General features: G+C 33.5%; 1 protein-coding gene across 1 annotated transcript in view; it reads right to left on the minus strand.

Annotated features, from left to right (window-relative positions):
- Positions 1-5,863: 5,863 nt before the first annotated feature.
- EIF3E (eukaryotic translation initiation factor 3 subunit E) overlaps positions 5,864-13,538 on the minus strand; it is a 44,932-nt gene continuing 37,257 nt past the window's right edge. Inside the window, exons 11-13 of the mRNA XM_036232971.1 lie at positions 7,467-7,569; positions 7,041-7,175; positions 5,864-6,040 (exon numbers count right to left, since the gene is read on the minus strand). Coding sequence (XP_036088864.1) covers positions 6,002-6,040; positions 7,041-7,175; positions 7,467-7,569 — 277 coding nt within the window. The 3' untranslated portion in view covers positions 5,864-6,001. The remainder of the gene's footprint in view (positions 6,041-7,040; positions 7,176-7,466; positions 7,570-13,538) is intronic.

Here is a 13,538-nt window from a genome sequence, read left to right on the forward strand (position 1 = left end):
AACAGCTTCTGCCTAGTATTGATCACATGGAATCTTAAATGTATACCTTTAAGTAATCAGACTTACATATACACATGTAAGTATATATAGCTTATTTACCTGGAATTGTGCCTAAGTGCTCAAGTTGTTTGCCAGTTCAAAATGTCAGCTACTCACAGCTCAATTGTCCTCACAACACTTAAAAACAAAATTAATCAGTCTGGCATTGGTCTCAATTTCATCAGACTAAATGGAAGTCAGCACAAGAGTCACAATTTTAGAACCAAAATAGGAGATGGCCTTTCTTGCAGATTCTAACCGTCAAACAGTTTATTAAATACATGAGATGAAAAATTAACAAAACATAACAATGTTTGTGCTACCTCTCCAGGAAGTTAACACTTTTCCAGAGAATAGCTTGATCTCTGAGAAAATTAAAAATGCATGAGAGTAAATTATGCATGGAAACACACAAAACAGTTTAACAGCAGGCTATTTTATAAAAGTCTAATTAAAGACTCATTGGAAATTTTAAACATTTCACTCTAGCACATACTTTGGCCCTGACCTTGATTACTTTTCTTACTGATGATCTTTACTGCTCCATATTTTATTACTGACCTTTACTGCTGAGGCAAATCTGATTTAAGATTTCAATTGCTCCTGTGTTAGCAGTGGCACTAGCCAAAAGGGTCTACTTCCCAACTGACCTCTTCAAGATGCTTGAGGGCATCTGAGAATACCTGTAAACCTTTTCTTTGTCTACATATCCAGCAGCTAGGGGGGGAAAAAAAAAAAAAAAAAACAGTGGTCATATGTGGCAATCAACAGCAAGCTGGCAAACAACATGAGTTCAGAATATTGTGAATTTGGAAGTCAATGGTTTGGTATACTGTCCAGCTGTTTTCCTGACCGCTGGGAAGTAAAGAGGAAAGAAAACATCAGAAATTATTAGCATATCTGTCTCTATTTTTACTTCCACCAGTACCAAGAAAGATCCAAGACCAAGAGAAAAAGTTTTGAAAATTTTCATAAACTGCAGTAACATGATTTTAACAAATCTTCAACCATTTACCATAAAAAAATTATAACAGTTCATAAGTCTAAGTATTTTCACATAAAACAATGTTTATCATACTGTATTTTTGTGTGAGTCTTAGACATCAATTGTGAACTCATTGAGAGAAAGGCTATTGGCTCTTATTTTGTGTCTAATCTCAATTAGCCAGGCACACAAAGCAGTTAATGTTGCCATTAGACAGATTAGAAAATCAGACAATAAGAAAGACATGTTTTGTTCAAGATTGCCTATTAATAACAGGAAGAAAATTAAGCTTTTTGGACAGGTACATTTATCAGTCTTTTCACCTTAAGTCCACATATTTTTCCATTATCCGATTTTAAACAAGATTCATTGTTTCACTCATTCAATAGTTTATCAAGGGCCCAATATATTAAGTATTAGGAATTCAGTGATGAAGACAGGAATCATTCATAAACAATGAAATTGATAGTTTAGGATATTAATTATAAAATTAATAATGTAATTACAAGTGGGATAAATACTACAAATGAGACTGACTGTAACAGAGGAATCTAGCCTAGTCTGGATGCAAGGGAAACTTTTCCTTGAGGAAAGAAATGCAAGTTTTCCTAGATATCCGAGTTGAATTTTGGAGGACAAGTAAAATACCAACTAGAAGTACATGTGTGCAGGGAATTGAGGATCGAAGGGAGAGAAAACTAATTCCCAGATAGTAAGAATAGCATTGCAAATATCAAAGTACAGGAAGAATTGTTGTTCTTTATAGTAGTACTTTTCAAATGCGGATTTGAGCTAGTGGGGTATAATATAGGTCCATCACACAGAATAGAATAAAAAATAGAAATCATCACATATACTATGGATATTAACATGTAACAAACTTTTATGCCAGCTAAGTGTATTTATTTTTATAGTATCGGGTCACAATGTAAAACATTTTTCTAACTCTGTGGCAGTTAACATAGCTTGAGGCTACTGTTTAAAGGGCTGAGAAGACCAGCGGGTCTTGAAGCTGGCATAAAATGAGGCTGATGCAGCAAGCAGGTAACAGATAATGAAAGCCATGTTAAAGATTCAGTCTTGAGGCTAGGAATAATGAAGAGCCATTGAAGGGTTTTAATCATAAAAAACTGATCAGACTTACATTTAAGGTGTTGAGTAGTTAAAAAGAATAATTCAGAAGCTATTCTATACATTAAGAGATGGATGATAACTTGGCCAACAATGATGGCAGAATAGATTCAAAACACAAAATATAAAATAAGTTTAAAAATACAGTAGGCACTGAAATATAATGACTATGAAAGATAAAAAGCATTGAAATAAGAAATTATATAGATGTTTAACAGCAAATTAAACACAGTTAAAAAGATCATTAATGAACTGGCAGACCAATCTGAAGAAATGACCCCAAATGTAATGCAGCAGAGATGACAAAGATAAAAAAATATGGTAGGAAGGCTTTTTTGGATGGGTAACTAAAAACACCTGAGGAACTAGGAAGAGAAATATCTACAAGGAATTTTCTAGAATTGGTGCAAGACAAAAGCCATTTTTAGAATCAGGAGGTCCAATAAGTCCCAACCAGTGCAGGACATTGATAAAAGGGAGATTCTAAAAGCGATCCAAGAAAAAAAGTCTAAGTACAAGAGGAACAAACAAGAAAAACAGTATTGTGCAAAATGTCTAATTTTTGAGGTTGCAATAAAAAAGGTAGCATAAGGACAAAAATAACAAGATGGGAGGAAGACAGCTGCAGTAAAAGGCTTCCTCATATTGTTGTCTGGGAAACAGAGATATTAAGACTTCAAATTAAAAATTATATTACAATTTCTAGAGTGACCCCTATAAAAACAGAATGTTTAGTTGTCCAACTAGTAGGAGAGGAAAATGAAACCTTATGAAGAAATGCAGCGGTCAGGGGAAAGCCAAATTGAAACAAATAGAAAGCTCATAAAATGGTAGGAACAAGCCCATATGTTAGTAATCATAATAAAAGGAAAAGGATTTAACTCTCTAGTTAACATACACATACCAGGCTGATTCCAAAAACTCCAGATAAGCAAACTGGAAACATCCACTGTTCAACAATTCAGCGAATTAATATGGTATATTCAGTGTAGTACTACAAAGCAGTGAAAAAGAACTACAGCTTTATATACCAGCACCAATAAATCAACATGGATGAATCTGTGTTGAGAAAAACAAGCCACAGAATATCAAGTATAATTTCATAAATATATTTGATGTGTGTGCATGTACGTGTGTGTGTGTGTGTGTGTGTGTTTGTGTGTGTGTGTATGGCAGAGGGGAGGCATATAATCCTGTATACCTCATATTTTAAAAAGCATAAACACAAATGCTTATGAATGCATGGAAACTTAAAAAAAGACAACTCTTCACCGTTAAGTTCATAAACTCTTGTTCTTCGATACAGTCCCAGTGCCTGTAAAAGCTGCTGACATATAGGAGGGTCTATTTATTGAATGGACACAAAGAGAACAAAGAAAAAAAATTAACCAGTACAGTTTGTGCTCAACATCTTACTGGGACAGTTTACCTGTTATCAAATCTTAAGGTTAAATCCAGAACCAAGTAATTTGTTTTTATGCAAATTTCAAAATGCATCTTAATGTTGAACAAATGTTTGGCAATGTATAAAAATAGTCAGTTGCATTTTTTTCCTGATATGAGTAATCCATAGTGGCATTCTCTCTCATGCCCAAAGGATAACAACATGTGAATAGTAAAAAGTGTTTATACTGGTAGAAAAAAATATAATACCCTTTGCTCTCATTTGAAAATAATGATGCCAAGAGACAGAAATAATTTTGTAAATCAAGATTCTCATTTACAACTTACTAAACACATATCCCTTAACCCTAAATTTGTAAATTTAGACTGGAAGGATTCATAAGGCAAAAATGATGTAAGGAGGGGCAGTGTGATATAAAATGCATTTCCAATGCCTGGCTTTAACACTTACTAGATGGATATGACCTTGAGTAATCATCTACATTTCCTCATCAACGATATACAAATGTTAGAAACAAAATTTCAGTGATTCTAGGCATAGTGTGAGGTACTCGAATGTTTCATTCCTTTCCTTCTCCTTAGGATTGTTTAGAGATATAGATGTGAAAATGCCTAACGCAGAGTAAATGTTCATATTAGCTTTCTTTTTCTTCCCTGGGGTTTATATTAGTAAACTAAGGCACAGTAAATAACTGTTAGGCTTGCTTTTAACTGATGGCTATGTAATCACCTAGAAATCTTTGCTACCAATGTGGCTCGGCTGAGCTATAGTCTTAAAATGAGAATTGAAGATTAATGATGCCTCTAAGAATGTTTTGCCCTTAGATCACTGGTGAAGAGGGAAACAGGCATTTTAACATCCATCCCATTTCTACATAGCTTGAGTAATGCATGCAATTTTATATAGTTTTATGTAACTATAGCTCTATTTCTCATAGGTCTATATTTGCGATTTATGGGATTAGCTCCTACAAATGAGTTGAGGAAGGTCTAATTCTATGTACTGATGCCACTTTTTGGTACTTTATGAACCTTGACCATTTTGTGCTACAGATAATCCTTAAAAATTGGCATTTTCACCACATTGGTTATTAATGAATAAAAAATTAGCAGTTGGCTTACCCTGACCACTGACGTTCCTCCTAGCTTTAGCACCTTTGGGCTACACCTAGTTTAGAACCAATAATACTGCAAACGAGGGGTCTGAAACCACAGCCCATGGGCCAAACCTAGCCCATATTCTCTAAACTTAACTGAATGTAGAGGGTAGCCTGATCAGACATCATATAAAAGAACAATATGACTATATCTGTTATGTCTGTACTATGCCTTGGAAACAGAAATTTCTATTATTGGAATGGGTTTTAGTTCAACAGCCAAAGAAAAAAAAATCAAACCACTTCCTTGTAAAGGAGACTCAATCAGGGTTTTACATTCTTAAATGTCTTGGGTATCCAGTAGAGGGAGGGAGAGAGGGAGGGAGGGAGGGAGGGAGGGAGGGAGAGAGAGAGAGAGAGAGAGAGAGAGAGAGAGAGAGAGCGAGAGCGCGCGCGCGTGTGTGTGTGTGTGTGTGTGTGTTGGGAGTATATTTAAATATTCAAGGAGGCATTTATAAACTTCAACTTATTCCTATTTAATAGTCTCTGTAGCTGACTAGTGACTAAAGATCTCCTTTAAGAAATTAAGAAACAGCAGCTTTCTCTGTAATAGCCACAAACTGGACACAACCAAAATACCCTTCAATAGGTACATGGTTAAACAAGGTGGTATATCAATACAATGGAATACAACTTAGCAACAAAAAGGAACAAATTACTGATATTTTTCTCACAACTTAGATCTTAAGGGCATTACAGTGAGTAAAAAAAGCTAATCTTAAAAGGCCACATATTATATAATTCCTATAACATTCTCATAATGTCAAAATTATAGAGATGGAGAATAGTTTAGTGGTTGCCAGAGATTAGAGCTGGTGGGGGTGGTGGGGGAGGGGGTAGGTGTGACTACAAAAGGGTAGCATGAGGAAAATATCTGTGATGATAGTCCTGTAACTTGATTGCAGTGGTACACAACCCTACACACGTGATGAAATGGCATAAAACTTCATACATGTTGTATCAATGTCAATGTCCTAGTTTTGATATTGCACTATAGTAACATAAAATGAAAAAATTAGGAAAAACTAGGTCTAAGTTACATGGGACTTCTCTATACTATTTTCACAACTTCCTATGAATCTATAATTATTCCAAAATAAAAAGTGGAACCCCCCCCACACTCGTATACACAAGGAAGTTCACAAGATAATGAAACACAGCCAATTTTATTCAAATTCTCCAAAATTTACTCAACATGTTGTTTCTAAAATGTATGTCACCCTTTATATAATGGTTTTATTATTTCATTTTTTTTATAGTTTTTTCATCTTTTCTTCACAGTTCTTCAGTAGAAGCCAGAGTCCTGAGTTGCCCAGTTAGGAGCCTAAAATACACAGAGAGACAGGATGAAGAGAAAGTATCTTTTGAAGAAACTTAAAACAAAGCGATACTAGCATTTCCTTTCAGCCCTACTGTCAAATCACTTTCTAAGATTTCAACAGTTTCTATAATTACTAAGTCAGGTGTCTCACCTAGAACAAAATAAATACATTAAAATACTATCTGATACAGTTTTTGACCAATTATAAAGTATAAAAATGACAATATCACCAATATTGTAACAAAAATCAATGCAAATTGATCTTAAAGCATACAAAAAAAACTTCATTATACAGAAGTTATTTTTCAGGCCCAGTTATCCTAGAGTTGGTTCAAATAGGCATTGACATTTTTCTAATTCCTTCTTCTCTTTTATAACTGAAAGACTATTCTAAGGATACAAACCTGTTGCTAAAACTTCAAATCAACCAGAGTTCTTGAATATTCCACAATATTCCACAACTGCTTCTTAAAAACTTTCTATTCTCCAGTTACACATAAACATAATGACTAAGAGGCATTTAAGGTGGTTGGGGATTCTAAAATACAAAGCCATTCATTCAAGTTCTTTTAATATTAAATATGTAGGAGCTCTATTTAAAAAAGGAATATATTTTTTGACATAGTTACATATGAATATCAGAATACAAATTTCAAGCACTTGATAGAGGTCCACACATGTAAGTTATAAACAGTAGCAAAATGATGTGTTGAAAACTCTGAGGATTTGAGTTAATGAAGTCACATAGGAAGAATAAGAGGAAATGAAAAATAGTTATCATTAACTAGAAACACATGATTTCTTTCAGTTTTATTAATACATGTAATACATCTAAGAAAAATTCTTATAATTTAGTAATTTCTTAAACAAATGTTTCTACCCTTGACAAACGGAAGTACAAAATCAGAAACAACTGATATTATGTTCTCAAATTAAGTCCATATAATAGTTATGTTACTTTATTGCTAAATCCCATACAGAATAGAAAATGTGTGATTCTTACCTCTGACCTACTATTCTGATTAAGTTTCTTCTCAATATTCATGGCCAACATCTGGCTTCTAAATGAAAGGCTTTTGGTCTTTTCTATCACTTGCTGGTAGGGTGACACTGCATTGTTACCCATAACCACATGACCCTGAAATGACAGAGAGGGGAATTGATCTTGTACTGTTAATGACTAAGTTTCCCAGGTAAGTCAGTCACAACCATGATATCACACCACCACATAACTGCTGCAATCACATATTTTTATACACTGCAAAGAGATAACATTCATCCAGCAAAAAATAGGAGGATGCTATGGCCGTCAAAGAGCTATTAAAACGAATTCTTAATAGAATAAAATACCCCCCCAAAATTCTCCCCCAAAGCATAAAATAATCAGCAACTTATGTCTAGCATGTGGGATAGCTAACAGAATACTCACTAATTTAGAATCAATCTTGGCATCCAGTCGTGCATTTCTAATCAAATTTACAATCCACCTTTCAGCTTCTTCTGGAGTCATGTTCAGTTTATCTGCCAACATGCTAATGAAAAAAAGTAAAAATGACATCAACCGAGTCTAAAAACTTAGTTTTAAGGAGACAGTCTTTGACCCACACTCCGCATAGAGACTTTTAGGTATATATGGGTCACCTTCTCTTAAGTACTATGAGCCTTAATAGATGCTTTTTTATGTTTGTGCTATTATCCATGTACATGACTATCCCATTTCACCAAACAGACTGTAAGATCCTTGAGAGCAAGGCACCATATTCTGCATTTAGAGAAATCCTTCTAGCTTCTAGAAAAGTATCTTACACTTAACAGGTGACTCAAGTAGTAATGATCTATGAGAAAAAGTATTTTATAATAATGTGTAACGATTACTCAAATTAAACTTAATACAAGGAGCATCAATAATAATTATAATGAAAAACATAACTAAAACTTAGGGATGCTGTGCATGTTTATATTGTAAACTCTGTGGGCACTCCCTGGAATTGTACATTATATAACCTAAAAGGTCACTGAATTTAAGAGACAACAGGCATGTACATGCGTGCACACACACACACGCACCATGAGAGGGAAGGAAGGATGAAGGGAGGGAAGGAGGTAACAGACACCAAGACCCTGATCTACGATCTCTGATATCAACCAAATTATGATCAAGTTGAAACAGAGGCCATTGAAGGGCTTAGTTTAGTAAGTCTAAAGGCAAGCCCCAGGTAAGTCAGTCAGTCAGCTGATGAAAAAGTATCTATGTTTGCATAGATAGTATTTAAGAGCATATAGTATACATATATGTACATATATGGGTGTTTACAAACATCTTTCACCTGTCTTCACTGAAGATATTGTACACTTGCCAGGGCTTCTAATATTATTATCACTGGTTTGATGAAAAGAACTAGAATATCAAAAACAAAATCATTCCTTAGAATATTATAAACTAAAATTCCCAATCTGATAGCATTCTCAATTTTAAAATATAAATACTCACAACATTGACACATATGTAATTATGTAATTCCATAATTTTCAATCCAAATATAACCAACCTATTTAATACAAATACCATATGGGACTAATACTATCTGTGCTATCCCTATTTTAGAAGTTTATTGAAAAAGAGCTAATAAAATTTCATTCAAAATGTCAAACTAAATTTATAAAGACATACTCATTTAAAATCTATCCTTAAAATATGCTTGGAGTTAAAAACATCATGATAAGTATGAGCCAACTCAACTATAAAATTCCCTTGATTTAGGCATCGAAATTTTGTTCTCTGTTTTTATGACCAATTTTGCTGCAACTGCACATTCTCAGTAAACATAACAAACAATTAATCCATGACTATTACTTCAATTTCATGAACAGATTTCATTTTATTCTCTTTACCACTGTTTTCTAACTCAACCTCATTAATTTAAGCTACTAACGATAGCGAAGCGCACCATTTTACTTAAATAAGCAGGTGTTTTTTTTTTTTTTTGGACCAGGAAAAATTCCTAACCCTATTATTTCCTGTGGCTTCCCAATGAACTCCTTTTGTTTCCTACTGTTTGACTTTAGAGGAGTGAATTTCATTCTTTTGTACTGCTCAGGTAAACCAATATCTGATACTTATTTTTACCTAAAGCTGCTACTCTAAAGATAAAGAATAGATTTTCTAAAACATACTTATTATTTTATCACTTTCTATAGTAATTTATCTTTTGTATGCCTTCCACATCCTCCAAAATACAACTCTTTAAAGTAAGGCCATGGCCATTTTACTCTGAAAAGCTCAAAGGAAACAATTTACACTAAATATATTAAAACGCCAATCTTCGAAATCTCTACAGTCTGCTTTTAAAAAGTAGAACATTATTCCCAGTAAGTCACTAATTATGTGTAGTTAGCATCATGAAGATTTTTTAAAAATTATAATATAAAACCTGATTAGGAAGACCGTTTAAGTAACTAATATTATAATGAAATACTCAGTCTTGAAGCCCAGGTTACTGGATTCCTCTTCTTGCTGTCTATATCCAACTGAGAAGTCTTATCAATTATCTCTTTAACCATTATGTCTTACCTAACTAAGGTCCTTACCAATCTACTCTCATTTCAAACTCTCCTCTCCACCAGCCATACTATACCTCTAGGTTCATCAGTTAAATATGTCTTGTTTTTTAACTATTTCAGGGCCTCCGCACACATTGTGTCTTCTGCTTTCATCTATCTCTTGTTTCATTTAGTTGTGTTACATGGGTTTCAGCTAAAACACCATCCATGTAAGCCTTATAAGACCTCTCTCAATTTTGACAGATCTGTCTGATGCTTTCGTGGCCCCTTATTTTTTTTTTTTTAATAGCATTCACAACAGCTGTTGCTGTTTTTGCTGAATATTTGCTTTCATGATAGACTGCATATGTAACCCAAGAGCATGCACCATAGCTTCCTTGACCTCTGAAATATATCCCACAAGTAGCACAATGCCCAGTACACAGAAGGCAATTAATTTACTCCTAGGTTCCTACCCTAATCACTACCCTAGTTCAGGCTCCATTACTATTTACTAGTTTTCCAAGTAATCTACCTCTCGAGTATCTCCTTAATCTATTTTACATAGTTGCCAGGTTAGTACTAAAACCCAACTAATCAGTTTATTCCCACATTCCTTTCAAAATTCTGATTGGATTCAAAACTTCTACCAAAACAATAAAATTCTAAATTTTAAGTTTCTCATTCATGTTCTTCTACAATCTAGCTACAATCTAACTTTCCAACCTCTTATTATTCTCCCTCATGAATATTACATGCCAGCCAATCCAAATCATCTCTCTTCCTTGTCATTCATTCAACAAAATATCAACTGTGTTAGATGCTATGTTGGTGACAAAATAGTCTGTTCTCTGCCTTTATAAAATTTAAGCAGCGGGTCAGAGTAGAAGACAATCATTTAATCCCCAAAATACATATAAACAATTTTAAGTGTAATGATAAAAAAGTGGAAGAAGTTATGGGAGATGCGGAGGGTTTACTGGTTCTAGTCTGAAGGTTTAGGGACAACTTATCTAAGAAAACATTTATGGTCACCTTTTAAGATAAAAGAAAGAAAATTCTATTCTGTTATAACTCCACCTAGAATTCTCCATTCCTACCCTTTCTTTACACACATAGTCTAAATCTCATATTCCAATATGGCTGGGGCAATTTTTCAACACGTATCAAGGCCCATAAACATCTGCATGCTCTGACCCAGAATCCCACTTTAGGAATTCAGTGATTTGCACTGTGCTTGTTGATCCTTTACTTATTTAATCAAGTCAGAGAAAAACTTGAAATAAGGTCCAATAAGTATGAATAAATTATTGATGGCATCTCAGGTTATCTAGACTATCAATCACTCTGAGGAGGAATTAAAGCAGGAGTTCCCAGCCCTCTGGCTGTGGCCTGTTATAAACTGGGCCGCACAGCAGAAGGTGAGTGAACGAAGCTTAATTTATATTTGCAGCTGCTAGGATCATCGCCTCAGGTCCACCTCAGATCATCGGGCATTAGATTCTCATAGGAGCACCAGTCCTTGGCACCAAAAAGGTTGGGCCCACTGAATTAAAGAAACATGACAATAGTGCAGTTTCTTTTAAGTAACAGAAAAATATACACAGTAAAAGAAATTAATTTTTTAAAAAAATCCTCAACTGCTCTTACATTCTACTGATTTTATGCAAAAATAATAGATTAGAAAATAAAAATGTATGATCTTATTAAAACTGAAAAACTGAAGTTGCCAAAAGCTATTCTATACCATGCTTACCTTGTTATTTAAAATAATTCTGTTTATTAATAAGCTAAAATATACAATGTATCAAAACACAGAATTTCTGAAAAAATATCTGATTCAATCTAGATTTTAAACACAAAAATAATTTCCAGATTATTCAGATTACACTAAAAATATCAACCTTGTCTGCAGGCAGTATAAAGTAGATATTGAAATATTTTTTGTAATCCCTTATACACATCTTTTAGTTGACTAGCTCTCCTGTTCAAAGGACACATTATAGTGAATATATGTTAAATAAGAAATACATATTGAACCACAAAAGACCACAAAAAGCCAAAGGAATCTTGAAAAAGACGAACAAACCTGGAGGTATCAGGCTTCGTGATTTAAAACTACATTAAAAGCTATAGTAATCAAACTACTTTTGGCATTAAAAACAGACACAATGGAACAGAATACAGAGCTTCTGCAAAGTATAGGAAACTATCTACAAAATGAAAAGGCAACCTACCAAATGGAAGAAAATATTGTAAACCATATAACTAAGAGGTTAATATCTGAAATATATAAGGAACTCATATAACTCAACGGTATTTTTCCGAAGACACAGAGACTGGCCAACAGGTATATGAAAAGGTGCTCAACATCATTAATCATCAAAGAAATGCAAATCAAAAAAAACTACAATAAGATATCACCTTACATCTGTTAGAATGGCCATTATCAAAAAGACAAGAAATAACAAGAGTTGGCAAGAAAGTGGACAAAAGAGAACTCTTGTATATGGTTGGTGGCAATATAAATTGTGCAACCAATATGGAAAACAGCATGGAGGTTCCTCACACAATTAAAAATTGAACTACCATATGATTCAGCAATTCTGTTCTGGACATTTATCCAAAGGAAACAAAATCACTAACTCAAAAAGATATATGCACAACTATGTTTGCTGCAGTATTTATTTACAATAATAGGCAAGACATGGAAGCAACCTAAATACCCACAGGTGGATGAATAGATAAAGAAAATGAGACACAAATGTACACATGAATATCATTCAGCCATAAAAAAGAATGAAATCTTTCCATTTAGGACAACATGAACAAATCTTGAGGGCATTATGTTATGTGAAATAACTTAGATAGGGAAAAAAATTACTGTATGACCATACTTACATGTGTGATCTAAAACAAAAGTTCTCATTAGAAGGAAAAAAAAATTAACAGTGTGGTACGGATGTTAACTACTTATTGTTGTGATCACTTCACAATATACACAAATACTGAATCATGTACACATGCAACTAATATAATGTATGTCAATTATCTCAATAAAAGAACTAAAATAAAAACTATCACTAAAATCCTTTAAAAATTAAAAACTTGCAATATTGCATACATAAAATAAAAACAATTGGAAAAAGATGCTGAGAAAATCTCAGAATGTAGCACAAAAAAAAGATGAAAAATAGGAGAAAAAAATATTAGAAGCCTGGTCCAGGAGGTCCAATACTCAAATAGAAATTCTAGAAAGAACAAACAGTGAACATAAAAGAGAAGAAACCATTAAAGAACTAATTCAAGAAAACTTCCCACAACTGAGAGCATGCATTTCTAAACTAAAAGAGTCCAGTACTAAAAATTAAAATAGAGCTATACGACAGCATATCACTGTGAAATTTCAGAGCAATGGGACAAACTAAAAAAAAAAAAAAAAAAAAAAAAAAATCCTCCACATTTCTAGAGAGGAAAACAAAAGACCCATATAAAGGATCAGAGATAAAAATGGCTTTTGACTTCTCTAACAAGAAGCAAGAAAGCAATAGAACGATATCTTCAAAATTCTGGAACAGTTTTCAAACTAGAGCACCACGCTTTGCAATACATTACTTAAGTATGAGAGTAAAATAAGACAATTTTAGATGTGAAAAAAATTTACCTCCAAAGCACCCTTTCCTATAAAGATACTGAAGGATATGCTTTGCCAAAATATGATAGTAAACCAAGAAAAAAAAAAAAGGCACATTGTCCAGGAAACTGGAGCTCTATAACAGGACACAGGCTAAGATAAGGAACTCCCAACAAACAAATGACAGAGGGAGCCAAATATGACACAGAGACAGAGATCAACAAGTCTAGATTTTTTTTCCAGGAAGATAAAACTTATAAAACAATCTTGAGAAGAAATTTATAAACTGGCAGAGTTTGAAGTAGAATTAATAATAAAAATATTAAG

This window comes from Rousettus aegyptiacus, unplaced genomic scaffold, assembly GCF_014176215.1.
Source record: "Rousettus aegyptiacus isolate mRouAeg1 unplaced genomic scaffold, mRouAeg1.p scaffold_m13_p_15, whole genome shotgun sequence".
Lineage (NCBI taxonomy): Eukaryota > Metazoa > Chordata > Mammalia > Chiroptera > Pteropodidae > Rousettus > Rousettus aegyptiacus.